This window comes from Rhipicephalus microplus, chromosome X, assembly GCF_043290135.1.
Source record: "Rhipicephalus microplus isolate Deutch F79 chromosome X, USDA_Rmic, whole genome shotgun sequence".
NCBI lineage: Eukaryota > Metazoa > Arthropoda > Arachnida > Ixodida > Ixodidae > Rhipicephalus > Rhipicephalus microplus.
Window position 1 is genome coordinate 92,352,255 of NC_134710.1, and position 17,994 is coordinate 92,370,248.

A 17,994-nucleotide genomic window follows, 5' to 3' on the forward strand; every position below is an offset into this window, starting at 1 on the left:
GCATGGCGCATCGGCCATTTCTGCCTATGTGTTTTCCATGTTCGGCACTTCGTACGTGTGCTGAGGAGTTCGTCATCTAGTAGCGCATCAGCATCAACGGCGTGGAAGGGCCGACTCCAAAAACTCGAGTGCACCACGATGCCACTTTTAAAAGAAAAGTCATCGCGTGTGCATAAACGGACGGAAATCGGGCCGCATCGCGGTCGTTCGGAGTTCCCCAAACGTGCGTGCGGGGCCGGCGGAAACAAAAGCAGAAGATTGTCGACAGCAAAGCTTCACGCAAAGGCTTTAGTGGACCACAGCAGGGTCGGTTTCCGCAAATTAAAGAGCTACTCCGCGAGTATGTGCTTGAGCAGCGAGCGGCACAGCGGCCTGTGACGACAGAACTGCTCCAAGTGCGGGTTATGCAATTAGTCTTAGAAAAAGGTCTAATGCGGAGCCAGTGTAAAGCGAGCAGGTGCTGGCTAACTAACTTTATGAAGAGGAAATGCTTTTCCCTCCGAAGAGGAACATGCATATGCGAAAAGTTTTACGGAGGAGTACGATGAAAAGCTTCACAGTTTTCAGAGGTTCGTCCTGAACTTGCGGCGCAACAACGGCTACCTGCTTGGGCGAATCGGGAATGCCGATCAGACGCCTCTTTACTTCGACATGCCTGGCACCACAACCGTCGAGAAGAAGGGGGCGAAGCAAGTTCGCGTGCTGACATCGGTCCACGGTAAAACTACAGTGACGGCAATGCTCTGTTACACGTCAGATGGGCACAAGCTTCGCCCGTACCTCATATTTAAATGGAAGACGCTCCCGAAAGGAGTCGTTTTTTCGAGTGGTGTGATCGTGCGGGCCAGCGAGAAAAATGGGTGCGCGTTGCAATCGATGTCTTATGTTTTTTTTTTTTTTCGCAGTGGAAATCGGGTGCGCGTTACAATCGAGGGCGCGGTAGAATCGAGTAAATACGGTATTTAACTGGAAGAAACACAGGCAACAGATATTTTTAGGCATGAACAAGCAAAAAGTTTGAATCAGATGAATTTCTACAGTGGGGTACTTTGACATAGGAGGCGTTAAAGTACATTGAAAACTTAGCAGGCCAACCAAAAGTTTAATATTTGTTTGAATAACCAAAGGTTTTAATAATCAGAGCTTGAATTATCGAGTCTTCTGTACAAAGTACAATACACTGCTGTTTACAAGCACATAAAAAATGCTACCTGAACACATGTCCTCATCCATATTTATTATTGTCAGGGAGACAAGGCAAGCTTATTAATTATGAAAAAAATATATTTCAGTCCATACCCACCTATATAATATGTTCGTTTAGAAAAAAAACTCGGGGCACTGTATCAATAAAAATCAAATTTAAAGCGGTGCCCTAGCTTTCTATAGCATTGTAGTTTCGCTATCAATTGTTCATGATTAAACACATACCAAGGTCTTTCAGCTGCTCCTGGAGTTCTGGTGAAAACTGGGTTTCAAGTGGATATTCTTCTGTAAGCAGCACATAAAGGTCTTGCCTGCTCATAATCAGCTTTCTCTTGTTCAAGTAAGGCAGCACTGTTGGAAGACCCTGCACACATTTTTTTCTTTTTTCTGAACTATATTCAAGATTTGAATAACACCACAATGTATTACAAGCAAAAAAAAAGTCAAAGATGAGAAGAGAAGAAAGGGGATGGTAAAGTTAAAAGAACACTTGATGGGTGTCACACCTCCATGCAGAAAGCACTGCAATCTTCCTACCCTCGCACAATGTTTTTGTAACTGTACAAAGGCCAAATAAAGAGCACTGTCCAAATATCATATAGAGAGTTTTTCAATAAACTGTGTCTATGTCCTTTCATAGGCACTGTTAGTGTCTACGTGTAAAAAAAAAACTATATCCACTCATTTTCAGCATAAAGTTACAAAAGAGGTAAATGTTGGTAAAGGCCACATGAGTAGCGGCTGAGTTATACAAGGGCTCAGTTGCATGGAAGGCTTCCTCAATCTAGTGGAGTTCCACAAAACTGGTCCTTAAGGTAACTACATTTTTTTTCGTTTCTGAATTTGCCATTAGCCTGACTTCGAGGTCGAATTTGTCAAAAATGTTTGGATCACGCCCACTATTTCTATAATCTTGCACGCCCCAGAAACCCCAATAAACGACCGACATTAAAACGACAGTATGCGCTTTTTACGGCAAATTATGCAAAATAAGGTTTGTGGATTGGCCAGAGAGTACCCGTTTCAAAACGAAATATAAAATGAGGCAAAATCTGTGATGAAAGAAAAGGCTCAATGGCTGTTACATGGACACTAAACAGAGTGTAACGGGGTTTATTTGCAGAGCAGAACGCAGAAGGCGAAGCAGTCAGCAGCGTCCGGCCAAGCGCAGCAGGCACGAGCTTACAAGTGGTGGAGTCTGCTGGGTTTCGATCACCCTGGAGCTTCGAAATTGCATTTTATCATTCATTATGCCTACCGACGCAAGCGCAGCTCCAACTCTTCCATCGGCACTGCCTACTGTTCTCTGCGCCGGTTCTCTGCGTCTGCGAGATCCCCCTGTTTTCTCAGGCACAGAAGAAAAGGACGTTGACGACTGGATTTCAATGTACGAGCGAGTGAGTACTCACAACAAATGGGATGACGCCACCAAGTTGGCTTTAGTCTCCTTCTACCTGTCGGACGTGGCCAAGCTGTGGTTTATAAACCACGAAGCGGAACTCCCTACATGGTCGGTCTTCAAAACGAGCCTCACACAAGTTTTCGGACGGCCTGAGGTACGCAAACGCCATGCCGAACAACGCTTGCATACTCGGTCCCAGCAACTTGGTGAGAATTTCACAAGCTATAATGAGGACGTTTTGGACCTTTTCAAGCGAGTCAACGAGTCTATGTCCGAAGAGCTTAAGATCAAGCACATCATGAAGGGCATTGAGGACGACGCTTTCCAAATGTTGGTTTCTAAGAGTCCTCGCACTGTCCTAGAACTGACCGAGTTATGCCAAAGTTCTGACGAGTTGCGCAGACGTCTTTCCACCCGACGTCCCTCGGTGCTCGACAACTCTTTGTCCAGCCTGTCCACCCTTGGAATAGGAGAAGGCCATGCCCCTCTTCTCTCCAAGATCCAAGAGTTCATCCGCGCTGAGGTTGCTCGTCAGCTCTCTTTGATGTCCTGCGTACCCGATCAACCACGCAGATTGACGTCTACACTCCGCAACTTCATTCAAGACCAGGTCGCACAAGTTCTTCCTCCTGCCCGTGAACAGCCGCCAGTCGCCGCACCTCTCACGTACGCCGAGGCCGTTGCTCGACCTCGACAGCCTGCGTTCCAGCCAGCGCCTATGTATTCGTCGCCGCCCTTTTCGCCGCCGACCTATTCACCGCCGCCTATGTCGATACCACCTCAGCCACAGTTTTCTGCCCCCCAGCCGCAAGCCGGAGTCTACTTCGATCAATGGCGGACCCATGACAACCGTCCGATATGTTTTGCTTGTGGCGGTGTTGGCTACGTGGCACGTTATTGTCGTCGTGGCCAGGCTGCTCAGAACATTCGACGAATGCCCTCTTTCGACCCTCAGTTTTCCTCTAAGCCTTCAAGCCCTCCTTCCTCTTCCTTTCCTTCTGATAGTCCACACGGTACCACTCGCCGCTCCCCATCTCCACGTCGACGTTTGCTTTCCCCTATGCGTCGCCGTTCCGGACCCACCGACCAGGAAAACTAACGGCCGGAGTTCCCGAGGCACTAACTGCGTCCCTGTCGCCATGCACAAGTCCTCGCCCCTGTCCAGCTAACGTCATTGAAGTGTCAGCCGATGGTATCGTCGTCATGGCGCTTGTCGACACCGGAGTCGCTCTATCCGTCCTTTCCATCAACCTGTGCCGCAAACTCCACAAAGTTCTGACGCCATTATCCGGCCTTTCTCTTGGAACGGCTAACGCACAAAGTGTAACACCTCTCACAGCCTGTACCACTCGAGTTGTCATCGAAGGGATTGTGTATATTGTCAAATTCGTAGTGCTGCCCTCGTGTTCCCATGACATGATACTCGGCTGGGACTTCCTTGCGAATAATAATGCCGTCATTGACTGCTGTCACGCTGAACTTGAGCTATCTGCACTTCCTGATGTTGACGCTGTCGAAGCCTTCCTTCCGTATTATAAACTGTCTGTTTCCGACGACACCACCGTACTACCGCGCTCTTCTCTGCTGGTGACTGTGTCGTGTGACGCTATTTCCGATGGTGATGTTCTATTTACGCCCTCTGCCCTGTTCATTCAACGCAAAAGTTCTCCACTGCCCGTTGCTCTCCTTACTCTCCACCATGGTGTCACGAAGACGCTCGTGTACAATACGCTAGAAGGGCCTTTACCTTTATTCTATGATGAATGTCTCGGTCACATGCATCCGATCGACGCCCGTCACATTTTGACGCTCCATCTAGTTTACTTTCTACGGACCTCAGCGCACTCATTTTTGACTCTGCTGTTGACCAGTCACTCCTTGACGCTTTCCACCGCTCCATCGATGTCGCAACGTCTTCTTCAGAACAAAGCCAGTTGGTGAAGCTGCTGCAAAATCTTCGTGCTTCTTTTGACAGCCACGCTTCTGGCCTCAGTCGCACATCGGACATATCTCACAAGATTGACACAGGAAGCCATACGCCTCTACGGCAGCACCCCTACCGAGTCTCAGCATCGGAGCGCCGTGTTATTGAGGACCAGGTTGCTGACACGCTCCAGCGGGATATTGTACAGCCTTCTAACAGTCCCTGGGCGTCATTGGTCGTTCTTGTTAAGAAGAAGGATGGCTCCATTCGATTTTGTGTGGACTATCGACGTTTAAACAAGATCACCCGTAAGGACGTTTACCCGTTACCACGAATAGACGCCCTTGACTGTTTGCAGAGAGCAGAATACTTCTCTTCGCTGGATTTACAGTCTGGATACCGGGAAGTACCTATGAAAGCATCCGACCGACCGAAAACAGCATTTGTCACACCTGATGGATTATACGAATTTACCGTTATGCTTTTCGGCCTTTGTAACGCTCCAGCCACTTTTGAAAGAATGATGGACACTATTTTACGAGGCCTCAAGTGGAACACATTTTTATGCTACCTCCATGACGTAGTTGTCTTTTCCACCGATTTCGACACCCATTTACATCGTCTCGAGCATGTCCTCACACGCCTCACCGACGCCGGCCTTCAACTCAACCTCAAGAAGTGTCGTTTTGGTGCCCGGCAGCTCACCATTCTTGGTCACGTCGTATCGCGGGACGGCATACTTCCCAACCCCGCCAAGCTTCGAGCAGTCGCCAATTTTCCGAAGCCAAAGAACTTGAAGGAACTTAGAAGTTTTGTCGGCTTGTCGTCATACTTCCAACGCTTTATTACAAATTTTGATTCCGTATGTGCGCCCCTTACGGACCTTCTTAGCGGCGACAAAGACCTTTCCACCTGGTCACCAGCATGCGACGATGCGTTGACCAAATTACGCCGCCTGCTAACTTCACTACCCAGCACCTCCACCACTTGTAACGGGGTTTATTTGCAGAGCAGAACGCAGAAGGCAAAGCAGTCAGCAGCGTCCGACCAAGCACAGCAAGCACGAGCTTATGCTGATGGCGATGCCCGAGGCGCCGAGAAATGCTGCTGAGGCCCCTCTTCTTCACTACACAGAGAAATGATTTTTTCGTGTTTTAGTGAAGTACAATTTCACAGTCCTATAAACACCACACCCACCGCGAGACGACGCTTGATAAACAAAAAAAAATGCGCGAAAAAAAAATATGAGGGCAAAGACACCACCTTGAGATTCCCACGCCAAACACTGTGACATAAATTTTGATGGCGTCTACTGGGTCCTATGCGGTTTCGAATACAGTACACTGTCATCTGTGGTGCCACGAACATAACATACGAAGTTCTAAAAAATTTCATAACGTCCGTGTCACAACAATAGGAAAAATACGTTTTGAAATTCGTGACATAACGCATAAATTTCGTCTCGAAATTTTAAAATAAAACTTAACCTAGACTTTCTTCGCTAATAACAAACTTATGAGAGTGATACTTGTAACATCAGAGTTTTCAGAGTACCATTTATCAATTTAAACCAAGCCATTCTTTCTCTTAAGTGCGTTTTTAAGCATCCGTATAAAATATAGTTATGTGCAAATCCATTAACTCTTACTGTCAGCTATGAGTACCCTGTGGCAGAAAAATAGGAGGAAGGCCATCTTCCCTTAGTGGCCATATTTCGTGCCGTAAAGGAGTGCTGACACTATTTTTCGGAGAAGAGTTTATTCTGCCATACAAACCTTTTGTATACAAAGATGACTCTGAGCACGTGAGAAGCTTTATTTTATTTTGATATCAAAATCCAATTTTCTATGGCGCACTTACCGGCATCAACACTAGCTATGCATACAACTAACAAAATGGCTGCTTATGCGTCACCAAGGAAGCCACAGTGTGGAGCGGTCATAGAAACGTCCCGATGTTCTGAGTGAGCATTTGACAAAAAGCTGAAGCCGTGATGTGACATCAGGGTACAGTAGGAAACCGAAACTATAGCTTTTAAAAACACACTGTAATTACTTTTTCAGGGTACACTCACGCTTAGCAGATGATTTTCTAGACTCTTGTGAGCTTGGCTTTTCATCTGACGGAAAATTTTCGTGTCAGTACTTCTTTAACATTGCAAATTTTCAATTATTTCACCCTTGTTTTGGAATCTGCTAGCCTCACGATTAGATCATTTCATTCAGTTTATCATTCATTTGGTGAGATTCAAACTGGGAAAGTGCTTACTATATTGACTCGATTGTGATGCGGCCACGATTGTAAGGTGAGGAGCGACTTCCAAGGGGAAAAAAAAAAACAAAATTAAATAAAAATTGAAGACTTGTGTGCAGCATTGCACTTTTTAGACAACTTGAATTTAGCCATTCGATTATAATGTGAGGATTCACTTCAGGTAGCAAAAAGCAGGAAAAAAAGGGGTTATATTCGCGTAAGTAAGACACATGTATCGCTGGCAAGCCTTTGTGTATCCATAAACAGCTCCGGAGAATAAATGTAAATATAATAGCAGGTATTATTACCTCCTGACAAACCCTAAAGTCGCATGCCAACTCTTCTTTGCCTTCACAACGGCAAAAAACCTTGACACCCGTGTTGATGACCTAGAATGAAATGAAGAAAAACTAATCATGACGAATCCTGCACAGACATCAAATCACAACAACTCTATCACAGCACGCACCTTAATTCTTTCACTGTTTAATTCAATTATGTCCCTCACGGTCTTAGACACAAGGTAGATGTTGCGTTTTTTCTCCTGTTGACATCGGCCCAACAGCTGCTGGTTCGGAAATGTTGGGTCCACTTCATAGAAATCTCTGAAAACAATGACAGCATGTTAGATAACTTCAATGAAACACAAACACATTTTTTCATAGCGCGAACTTGTTCAGGCCTTCGCAGACTACGGTAATTCAGATTGCCAGACAGGCAATAACTTGGCGGTGGAATGTGTCAGTAGAAAAATTGTATCATGCTCTATATGTGCACAAACCCCCTAGCAACCAAACCTTGTTCTCTTATGACTTTAGAGTGGTGTCATCTCCTGCAAAAGACTACCCTTGAGGGGGGACGCGGGTCCTAGAATGGTGAAAAATGGCCGAAAAAATGATTTTTTGAAAGTAATATTTGTATTATACCTATACGCACGTGTTCTCAAATTGTGAACGCGAAATTCCATCAGTAAATGGGTTAAAATTGGTTATAAAGTCACCGAGAGTCGTAAAACGCCCCTCAAAAGGAAAATTTCTTCGAACTTCCCGCGCGCGCCGCCTGCAATGGAGCCAGCCGATCGCCGCCATCTTGAGCTTGTTCTGAAGCTGATTTCTTTGCGTGCATTTTGCCGCCCTTCAAAATGGCGTCTCTTCAAGAACATGGCTTTCCTTAGCCCTTTTCCGAAGCTCCCTTCCCAACCCCTTATTGGCTGAAGCACGCACGAGCGCCAGGCGAGCCCCCCCGCCTCTTGCTTCCCATTGGTTGACGCGGCCAAGATTGCTGGCGCTTTTTTTTCTGTATTTTGCTTGTTGGCCGCCAGCCCCCGTTCCGCGCGTGTTGTTCGTCTGCTTCATGCTCATGCTACGCGACCAATGCACCAACTTTCCGTCTTTTGCCGGCATGACTGGAGACGCTCGTCTAAAGAACAAGACGTGCCAAGCGTACGGCAAGAAACGAAGACGTCCGTGGAACGCGACGCAGAAGAAAGCCGACAACGTGCAGCCGAGTTCGCCCAATGTGGTCGAAGCGGTGCATTCCGAAGACGGTGAACCACCACGGGCACCTGTTGTGTCCGAAACGGTGCACTCCCCAGGGCTCAGCTGCAGCACCTCCTTGGATTGTTACATCGTCGGATCATCTGGCACTTCCAGCAACATCCAAGACCGCATTGACAAGGCATTTTATTCCATGGATGAGTCTGCTCAGTGTGCCAGGAACGCGGCGAGCTTGAAGGCATGCCTCGCATCGCAGTGCACGACGGAACGCAAGTTCAAGCTGCTAGATGTTGATCTGACGGATTACGGAAAAAAAAAAACGGGTCATAATTTAGCATTGTTGACCTGGCGGTGATACACTCGTTATTTTGGCTTGTCGTCTGCCCCGAGTGCGATAAAAAAGCGTGACGCTTTCGAAGGGCAAGAAAAAGTACAGGCTGTGTTCGAAGCTCGTTGTCACGTGCAGCAGTTGCTACTTTCACGAAGAGCGGTTTTCGTCCCCACGAATAGCCAACGAGATTGATGCCAAAGTGAGGCCATTCGAAGTGAATTTGCATGCCATGAAGGCCATCAATAGCATCGGCAAGGAGGCAACGGCTCTGTTGGACTTCTCCGCCGTGATGAACAATTCACATCGAGGGCTCCACCACAAGACCTATCAAAGCCACATGACGTTAATGAAGGAAGCCTGCAGTGCAACAGCTGCCAAGTGCGAAGTAGCTAGCGTTGCTCGCGTCAAAGAGCTCTATGCGGAGTTCAGCAATACGCCTGGTAACGTCGACGTTATATATGATGGCACTTGGCTCACACATGGACATAGGTCACATATATGCGTTGGTTGCATTATTGAAATGTACAGTGGTCTCGTTATAGACCATATCGTACTGTTGAACTTTTGCCTTGCATGCACCAAAGAACCCAAGAAAGGAGAGGCAGGGCGTTTTACCTGGCTCATCCAGCACGCCCTCCTGTGCCAGAAAAATGTTGAGTGTAACGCTGACCAGATGGAAGTGGAGGCAGTGCTACGCTTGTTTGGGCGGTCACTTGAAAAGCACAAGCTTAAGTATACGACCATGCTGTCAGATGGTGACAGCAAAACATTTCATGCTCTTACCGAAAATGAAGTGTACAGTTATATCAAGGTTGCCAAAAAAGACTGCATCAATCATGTGCACAAGCGTATGGGAGCTGCCTTACGTACACTTGTGGAAAAAAAAAGCTCAAGGTGGCTCGCTAGGCGGTAAAGGCAGGCTCACGCAACACAAAATCAAGAGGATCACCTCTTACTATGGCTATGCCTTGAGAAGTCACAGGAATGAGGTTCCAGGCATGCAGAAAGCTGTGCTTGCAACTCTGCAGCACATGTCATCTACAGACAAAGCACCAAAGCATGACCTCTGCCCTGAAAGCCCAGACTCATGGTGTAAGTACCAAAGAGCTGTGGCGAAGAATGAGAAGCCCCCACTACACAAAGACAGCTTGCCTGATTTTGTGAGCGAGGCACTAGAGCCCGTGTTCAGGCGAGTGAGCGACAAAGTGCTCCCGGAAAGGTGCAGTGATGGGATCACTCAGAACTCAAGTGAAAGCCTGCACTCAGTGATTTGGCATCAGGCCCCTAAAACCCAGCATGCATCCTTCCGGAGTACTGAGAGGGCTGTTGCAGAAGCCATAAGCCACTTCAACCAAGGTGTAACGAAGAGATACGTACAAATTGCCGAGAAGTTAGGCTACAGCGCAGGCTACAACCTGGTTCGTGGCAGCCTCAAAAAAGACAAAAACAGGCTGCCAAAATTTCACAGAAAGCATCTCGGCAGCAACACAACCATGACGAGGCTTGCACAGCGTCACAAGCCAGCAGAAGACCCTTCTTATAGCCCCGGTATGCTGTAGCACTGTCCTCGTGCAAACAGTGACAATTTCTTGTAAAATAAATATTGAGTGTTTTCAGCCTGAACATTATGTAGGTGTACTGTATATGCAAAGACAACATTATTGTTCAATTTTTGGGCATTCCTTTCACTCGCAACTCACTGTACTGACCAAAAAGTAAAAAAAAATTCTTCTGCTGCATGAGAGAGCGGACGCGCATCACGTCGGCTCCGTCTTCCAAGAACAATTTGCCAGTGATTTTCGGTCATTCAGCCTATGAATTTTACAACAACGCATGCGGAAAGTCATCAGGATTCTACTGACACCAAAATTCAAGGTTGGAAAGGACTCTTTGCCGGATTCGAGAGGTTTTCAACTCGCGCCCAACTCGCGTCGGGTGGCCGGCTTGCTTGAGGGTCGGGCCACGCAACAGCTTGCGTGAGCGTCGGGCCCCTTTGGCCCGACGCTCACGCAAGCCGGCCACCCGACGAGACGCGCTGAGTGTCTCCTCTGACGCGGACGTTTTCTTTGCCCATCAACGATGGAAGTCTAAGTGAACGGGGAGGATATCTCCCCCGAAGAGTTTCTGAAGGGCACGGATCTTGGGTCTAAAAATCACACGGATCTTGGGTTAACTTGGGTCTAAGACCCAAGTTAACCGCGCAAACGCACAGAGCAACACCCAGAACGGAGCCCCCTTCTGCACCGGCGAGGGAGCGGACTGCAACCGACAGCGTTCGCGTCGACAACTGCGTAACATCAAGCAGCAAGTAATCAGAAACAGCAAAATGGCACTACTCCCACGGAGCGATTTCAAGATCGTGATATGACCACGAGGAGGCCTCGACGTGGCCACCACTGGAACCGCGCGCCTCGCATTGGCGATTTAACGCGCGGCCAACATAGCAGGGGAGGACACGGTGTGCTCCAACAACCATCAAAACATCATCGTTGTGAGCACACCCCATGCCTCTCACGCAGATAAGTACAGAGAACTTCAAGCCATCACCATCGGCGACCACCACCACGAGGTTAGTGCGTACCAGACGGCCCCCGACAACACCTGCAGTAGGAGTACGCAAATGGGTACCATCACATTTTGAGCCAACTTTTCAATTTTTCAAATTGATAATTTTTCTGCGTTTGTTTTTGAGGGCAGAGAGTCAAATAATGCAGTTTTGCAAAAACTTTATTTCTTGGTGTATTCTTGGGACTGAAGAGGTTATGGTGCATGACTGTGACAGTGCTAAGAGACTCCTAAGACAAATTTTTGGCACAAGGGCAACGTTAATCTAGATTATAGTACGTTAGAGTGTCTGGTTGTCTAGCTAGCAGGACCACGAAAGTGCAGACTAAGGCTGTATATTTCTGCCAGGAGAACGCTCCCTTGTCCAGTGTTCCCAATCATTCTGTGAGTGCCTATGAACTATGAATAAGTTCACTTTACGGCAATACTGTTGCACGTATGCACAAATATAGCATGAGAGGGGGCTACTGCTGAGAAAGAAAGATCATGCTGACTAAAAGCGCATAAAAAAGTGATACCTATAATATTTATTATAATGCCATTTTCAGATGAAGTCAGTGTCTGTTACCACCTGCACATGTGGCCTGTAGCTTCCTGCAATGAGGCCTAACCATCCTAACCAGTAAGCCTAATTTTCTGCACAGCAGCAATGTGTTTCTCATCCTCTTCTAACCTACAAGGTAGCTTCAGTGTTACAGATTACAGTATAACCTCGGTGATACAATCACGAATTGCACAAATTTAGGAGCGATACAAAATTTTTGTATGGTCCCAGGCATGGCCCCTTATCCTGAGATGTAATGAAGTACGGTAGTTGCAAACAAATTTTCATCCGCAATGCTTGATACAAATGTGCGTGCAGGTACGAACAGGTGTTGCCCATGCAGTCACAGAAAACTCGGTAATCGCGTGCAGGAACCCAAGCGCGGGCATGTGTGATGCACCGTGGCCTCCGAGATTGTGTCTTCAAATCTAAGAGGCTTTAATGCGCTTTCTTGAGTGCCTTAGAGTAGATTACAGATGACGTTGCGGTCGAAATGTTTTTCTTCCCCCCCCCCAATGAGTCGACGCGAGCTCCTGTGTCCGAAGTAGTATTATTTTACTGTATTTACACGTGCATGCAAAGGCGATGCAAGACATGTCCTTGCAGTCAGAAATCCTGTTACGGGTGGACGAGGAGTGAAAGAGAAATTAGCAGACAGTCTTGGAGCTACGCCTTGCAACGTTAACATGCATGATTATTGAAATCAAGCACACCTGGAACTATCGGCACACCAGGCTGAGAACACCTGCCGAATTTTCAGCAAACTTTCCAATTGTGTGGGTACAGCCATAAGTCTCCTAAAGAAACATACTGAACGCCACCGCGATCAAATAATAATAAAAACAAAAGACAGCAGCTATTCTAAAAATTTCTGGCAGCCATAAGTCTGCTAAAGAAACGTACTGAACGCCACTGCGATCAAATAATAATAAAAACAAAAGACAGCAGCTATTCTAAAATTTTCTGGCCTTCAACTATCGCGTGCAATGCACTTCTTAACTCTTTCGTTACCACGCCTATTCAAACTGATCACCCACAATCGACCCTTTAGATCGTCGATTTAGCCATGTTGAATTTGTTTCCGGTGTTTCCAGCACTTTCAGACTCAACTTTCAGACACGATTTTAATTTGCCCACTTTGGCAACACAGTGATTTCTGACTAACCTTTGTGCAAACCAATGTGCATGTGTTGTTGGGAAAATGCACTTGGCAAGCAAACTTGACAGAAGTGCATGTCCCTAGTGGTTATGCTACAGTAACATCAAAGTTCTGTAATCAAAAGAACCTATGCAAAGTCAAATATCCAATTAAGGTGTCAGCTTCGCAATCTAACCGTGTTGAGCAGTAATAAGTGCCATAAATTTACACCAGATATTCAGTAGAGAGCAGTTGTTATGAATCAGGAGAAATTTAATCTACAAAAAATATTTCAGAATGCCCGCCGCATGTAAAATATGGAGGGTGCCTTCTCAGTCAGTTTCCAGCAGCTTTGGTTTCGCTTGTCAAAAAATATTTCAGAATGCCCGCCGCATGTAAAATATGGAGGGTGCCTTCTCAGTCAGTTTCCAGCAGCTTTGGTTTCGCTTGTATCGTTATATCAGACGCAAGGCCGCATCTAGTGTCACTAGTCGCTTCGATGACGCCGGCATCACGCATGGGTGCGCCTCTGCGCCGCACAAAACATGCGCCGCTCGAAACTATCTTGCGACTGCACCTGAATTGAGTGAGGACGAGCCTAAAGTCTGAGGATGACAGCACCTCAGCTTCAAGTTTTATAGCGACAATGTTTTCCGTGCACCTGAGAGATCCGTAGCCGTTCATGGGTTTGTTTTGTTTTCCGAATCAAGTTGCTTTCTCTGCGGCAAGACTGTCGCCGCTGACATTTGTGCACATTGTTATAGCTACTCTGGTTACTTCAAATGAGGTTTCCCATTACCAGAGTGAATAGCCATGACAGTAACAAAGTACATAACAGTAATATGCACAAAGGCTTTCTTTTGCTCTCCCTAGCAGTTATATTTCTTACTTTACAGCTGTTTACTATCATTCAGATAAACTGCTTCACAAACAAACAAAAAAAGAACACTCACCGTACAGTTTTCCAAATCTTGTCATCATCTGAAAGGAACACAAAAGGATCTTCCTTGTAACCCTTGATCCTTCGTTTCTTTCTTGGAGCTGGTCTGAAGTAAATAAAAAAAAATCAAACATACAGATATATTATAGCGAAACAAGTTATACTTAAATGCTGCAGTTCACAAAATTGTACTAGTAATAGATGCCAGATTACAGTACTGTCCTGCATCTATTTTGAGCCTGCCATGAAATGGGGGAAAGAAAAGCAACTAGTACTTATACTTTTTACAATCAGCCAAGAACATTATAGAAAACTGTCAGTAAAAATAACAGCTGCTCAAATGTTTTTTTCAACTGCCTCTACTATTACTGGTTCTGTACTTAAATTCTGCACCCCTCTTCATCTCACAGTAAAATGAACTACCGTTGAATAGAATACATTTTATGGTTCCTTCATGTACTGTTTAATGACAGTCTACTTTCTAAAGTCACATTTTCACCGAAGTAACATAAATAACATAGAATCAAAATAAGATGTCAAAATCCACTACACTGAAACCTCAATACACAATGAAGTAATATATGCAGCAGAAAATTTCATTCCACAGTGAATCCCATTAAGTCGAAGGTTTAAGCTTTAACAATAAAATAATCTCACAAGATTATAAAATAATTTTGCATCTTATTAGTAAACACACCGAAGCTGCAGAGGGAGAGAGGGAAGCAGCTTGTACAGCGCTTCAGCGAGCATGGCAATGATGAACAGTAGACGTATTTGTATAATCTTCGTGCTTCTGGCTCCGAGTGTGTTCATGTGGCTTGAAGCTGCTTTCTTTCAAAATGAAAATCAGCAAAAATTCAGTGGTTGCATTTCGCCACATTCTTTTAGGCTTGCCATTTCAAATCGAATCACGAAGTTCAAGATGATTCGTTCTTTTTTTTTTCTAAACAAAACCAAACATAGCAATAAACGAATCCACAAGTACAATTCGCCGCCCGCAAGTACGAAGATCAGGCAAATCCATGTACTACCCATCATTCCCATGGTCACTGTACGATCGCAGTGCCCGAGTCCAGTCTAGTTAATTTTAGGAAACTCTGTGGCTTGTACAATCGCCACAACAGGTATGACAAAATTCAGAGTGCATGAAGAACTCCACACAATATATGCTGCTGCATGCAGCTGATCATGCCTAGCTATTTGGGCGCAGTTCATCACCTACAATGCTCAAGATGTGACTTAGTACTACCAACGTACATATGCCTGTTTTCGCCATAGGTGTGTTCAGCGTAATTTCCCATGTCTATGTTACACCCGACTGTGCACATGTGCAATGCATAATTTTCTTGGGTCAATGCAGGCATTGCATTGCTGCTTTCATTTTTGTAGATGACTTTACATAAAGCAGAGATTGCAGTGCATGGTGGCTTGGCATGTTTGGAGCATCACCTCTTCAAAGTCTGCAGTAAGGGTTGCAACACTGATGCGCCACAGGTGCTCTGAAGCAAATAGCTGAAAATGCTTATTGCGAGAGGATACTGAGCTAAAAGTTGGAGTCGTGTGCTTGCTGCTGAAGGACATGTCTCCATTCACTTTTATGATGACTGATATTTTTTCACAATACGATTGAAAAAATATGAGACACATGACAAGTTAAAGGGGTGGTGCCATCAAATTTCAAGGAATAGGGAGCCAGTTGTGGGTTTTCTCTGTATGCGAAACCCCTCTACATGAAGGGTCGGACACAGCAAAGGTTTATTACGACACATTTTAATTCCCTTCCAAAGTGTACCTAAATGCTCATTCTCCGGATAGAGACCAATTGCTAGCGCGTCCAGCACTGACGTAGCTCTATAAGAAAGACAACGAAAATTGTAGAAATGTCACATCAGATCTATAGTGATGTGAGCGACCTTTGCCACCTCCGCAACGTACGTACTACCGGCAAAGCGTCAGCTGTTACATTGCTCACGGCTGCTTGTGTGGCGCGTGTATGCGAGAGCAGACAATATTCAGCATGACATGCGTCACAGCTTTGTGTGGTCACATGACCAAGCCGCCTATTCTGCTATGTCACTGCCCAGCTCGGTGCCCAGAAACCCAAAGTTGTCCACACAAATAGACAATATTGAATTATTTAGTGAGAATACATGAATCTTAGTGTGTGTATCATGCTTCTTGGAGATATAAGAAACGCTTCCAGCAATGAACACTAGGCTTGTGTGAATATCTGAATGCTTTAAATATTTGAATGATTATTACAGCCTTCCAAATTGCTTTGATTTGAATTTAAATTATTAGAAATAGGGAAGTATTTGAAATGCAGGAACAGATCTATACTAGCCAGCACTAAACCCCCTGTAAAGGCAGTTTCACTGCAGTGGAGAGACGCTAAGCCATGAAAACACTTATTTAAATGCATGTTAAGTAAGTCACGTGTGACCTTCTGTAAATGTGTTTTCACTGCAGTACACGAATGGTAAGCCATGGAAAGATTAGTATAGAGAAAATCCACACTGCCACAAAGCCCCACTTCAATGTTAAATGAACATGTTACTTTCACATCTATTCATAATTTTTTTAAAGTTTAAAAACTTGTTATACCAGCATATATATTGTAAGCATAGTAAATTTTTAAAACATAACTAAAAAAGTCATATTCTGCTACTATTATAAGTTGCTTCCACTTCCCTTGAACCAAAAGGAATGACATTTGCACAAGCCTTGTTTCAATAAAAAAAAAAGTGCAGATTAGTTGGGTCATGACAAATGTGCTCATTTTTCTTGAAAACACGTGATGCATACTGTTTGTGTTCGATTCGGGATTATTTGAACCAAATTACCATTCGCTTTGAACTTAAAATTTACTATTCGCACAAGCATAAAGAACACACAAGCTACAAATTTGGTGGTGCCACCTCTTTTATTGCGACAGCAATTATATGGACAGTCTTGGCTGGTTTTATGCCGTCGCCGCCACCCCCGTCATTCACCGTATATGTATACGCATCTATATATATGAAAACTCAACAAAGAAAAAAAGTCACAGCTTTGCCGCATAGGCAAAGCAATGAACGCGATAGCAACAAGTTGAAAGGTCACGTGCAGAATGACAAGCAGATCGAAACGCACAAATTATGCATAAAACACACTCACAGGTACAGATGAATACAAATAAGTGTCTATGTGTTTGTTATTTTGCAGCGTCTGAAAAGTGCGCCCTTTTCGCAAACGGAGACTGCGCAACAATTGCAGTGACCTTTGTGCGCTCGGTAACTACAACAGAATCGTTCCGGTGAAAGCCCACCGCAAGATAAGGATGTGTGAGTGAGCGTCCACCCCCCTCCTCTCCGCGGGGCAAAGTACGCGTGGGAAATAAGAGTTTGCATCGTTGCGTAATGAGGATGTGGCGACCCCCGCTCATTGCGCCACCTTGCTGGTGATGCTGAAAACACGATAGTCCCCCTCCCCCCCGAGATGCCTCTCAACAGCGGTAAATGGTAGATATAAATAGCTTTCCGTTTTAATGTTAAAGGAGGTGCTCCTTCGTAGCTCAGTGGTCAACGCCTCGCACTCATGCTTCAGTGGTCCAAAGTTCCATTTGGCGTGCCGGAGACCTTTTCTGGATTATTTTTCTTTCTTGCGTTTCAATATATATAGATACCTATACGTATACGGTGAGTTACGCCGATGCCAGCAGCAAAATCCAGCCGAAAAAGCACATATAATTGCTTTCGCAACAAAAGCTGCCCATGCTCGGCGCCCAAATCATTATGATGCGCTGATACGCGCTTATCTCCCATGCGTATTTGTCCCACGAAGGGGAAGGGTAGGGGGGATAGATGCTTGAATGCGCGCTTATCCTTCAGTGGGAAAAATTGTGTGCCTTCAGCTTTCACCGGAACCATTGTTTTAGTTGCTGGGCTCACAAAGGCCACTTCGCTCTCTGCACAGGCCCCATTTGTGAAAAGAGTGCACTTTTCATACACAGCAAAGTATAACAAAAGGACCCTTGTTAGTTTGCACTCATCTGTACTTGTAATTACGTTTTGTGCATCGTTTTTGTTCAAACAGTGCGTTAAAACTGCGCAAATTGTGCCAATTTGATACAATTCCTTATTTTTGTGCCAATTGTGCCAAAACCATGAAATTAGTCGAAATTGCACTAGGCTGTGCCAGAACGCCCGACCAGCCC

At 45.4% G+C, this 17,994-nt stretch overlaps 1 protein-coding gene across 1 annotated transcript in view; it reads right to left on the bottom strand.

Moving 5' to 3' along the window:
- Positions 1 to 17,994, bottom strand: part of Nsun2 (tRNA (cytosine(34)-C(5))-methyltransferase Nsun2) — a 109,957-nt gene that overhangs the window by 26,685 nt on the left and 65,278 nt on the right. Inside the window, exons 14-17 of the mRNA XM_037427405.2 lie at positions 13,813 to 13,905; positions 7,255 to 7,390; positions 7,094 to 7,174; positions 1,432 to 1,570 (exon numbers count right to left, since the gene is read on the bottom strand). Of these exons, the coding sequence (XP_037283302.1) occupies positions 1,432 to 1,570; positions 7,094 to 7,174; positions 7,255 to 7,390; positions 13,813 to 13,905 (449 nt within the window). The remainder of the gene's footprint in view (positions 1 to 1,431; positions 1,571 to 7,093; positions 7,175 to 7,254; positions 7,391 to 13,812; positions 13,906 to 17,994) is intronic.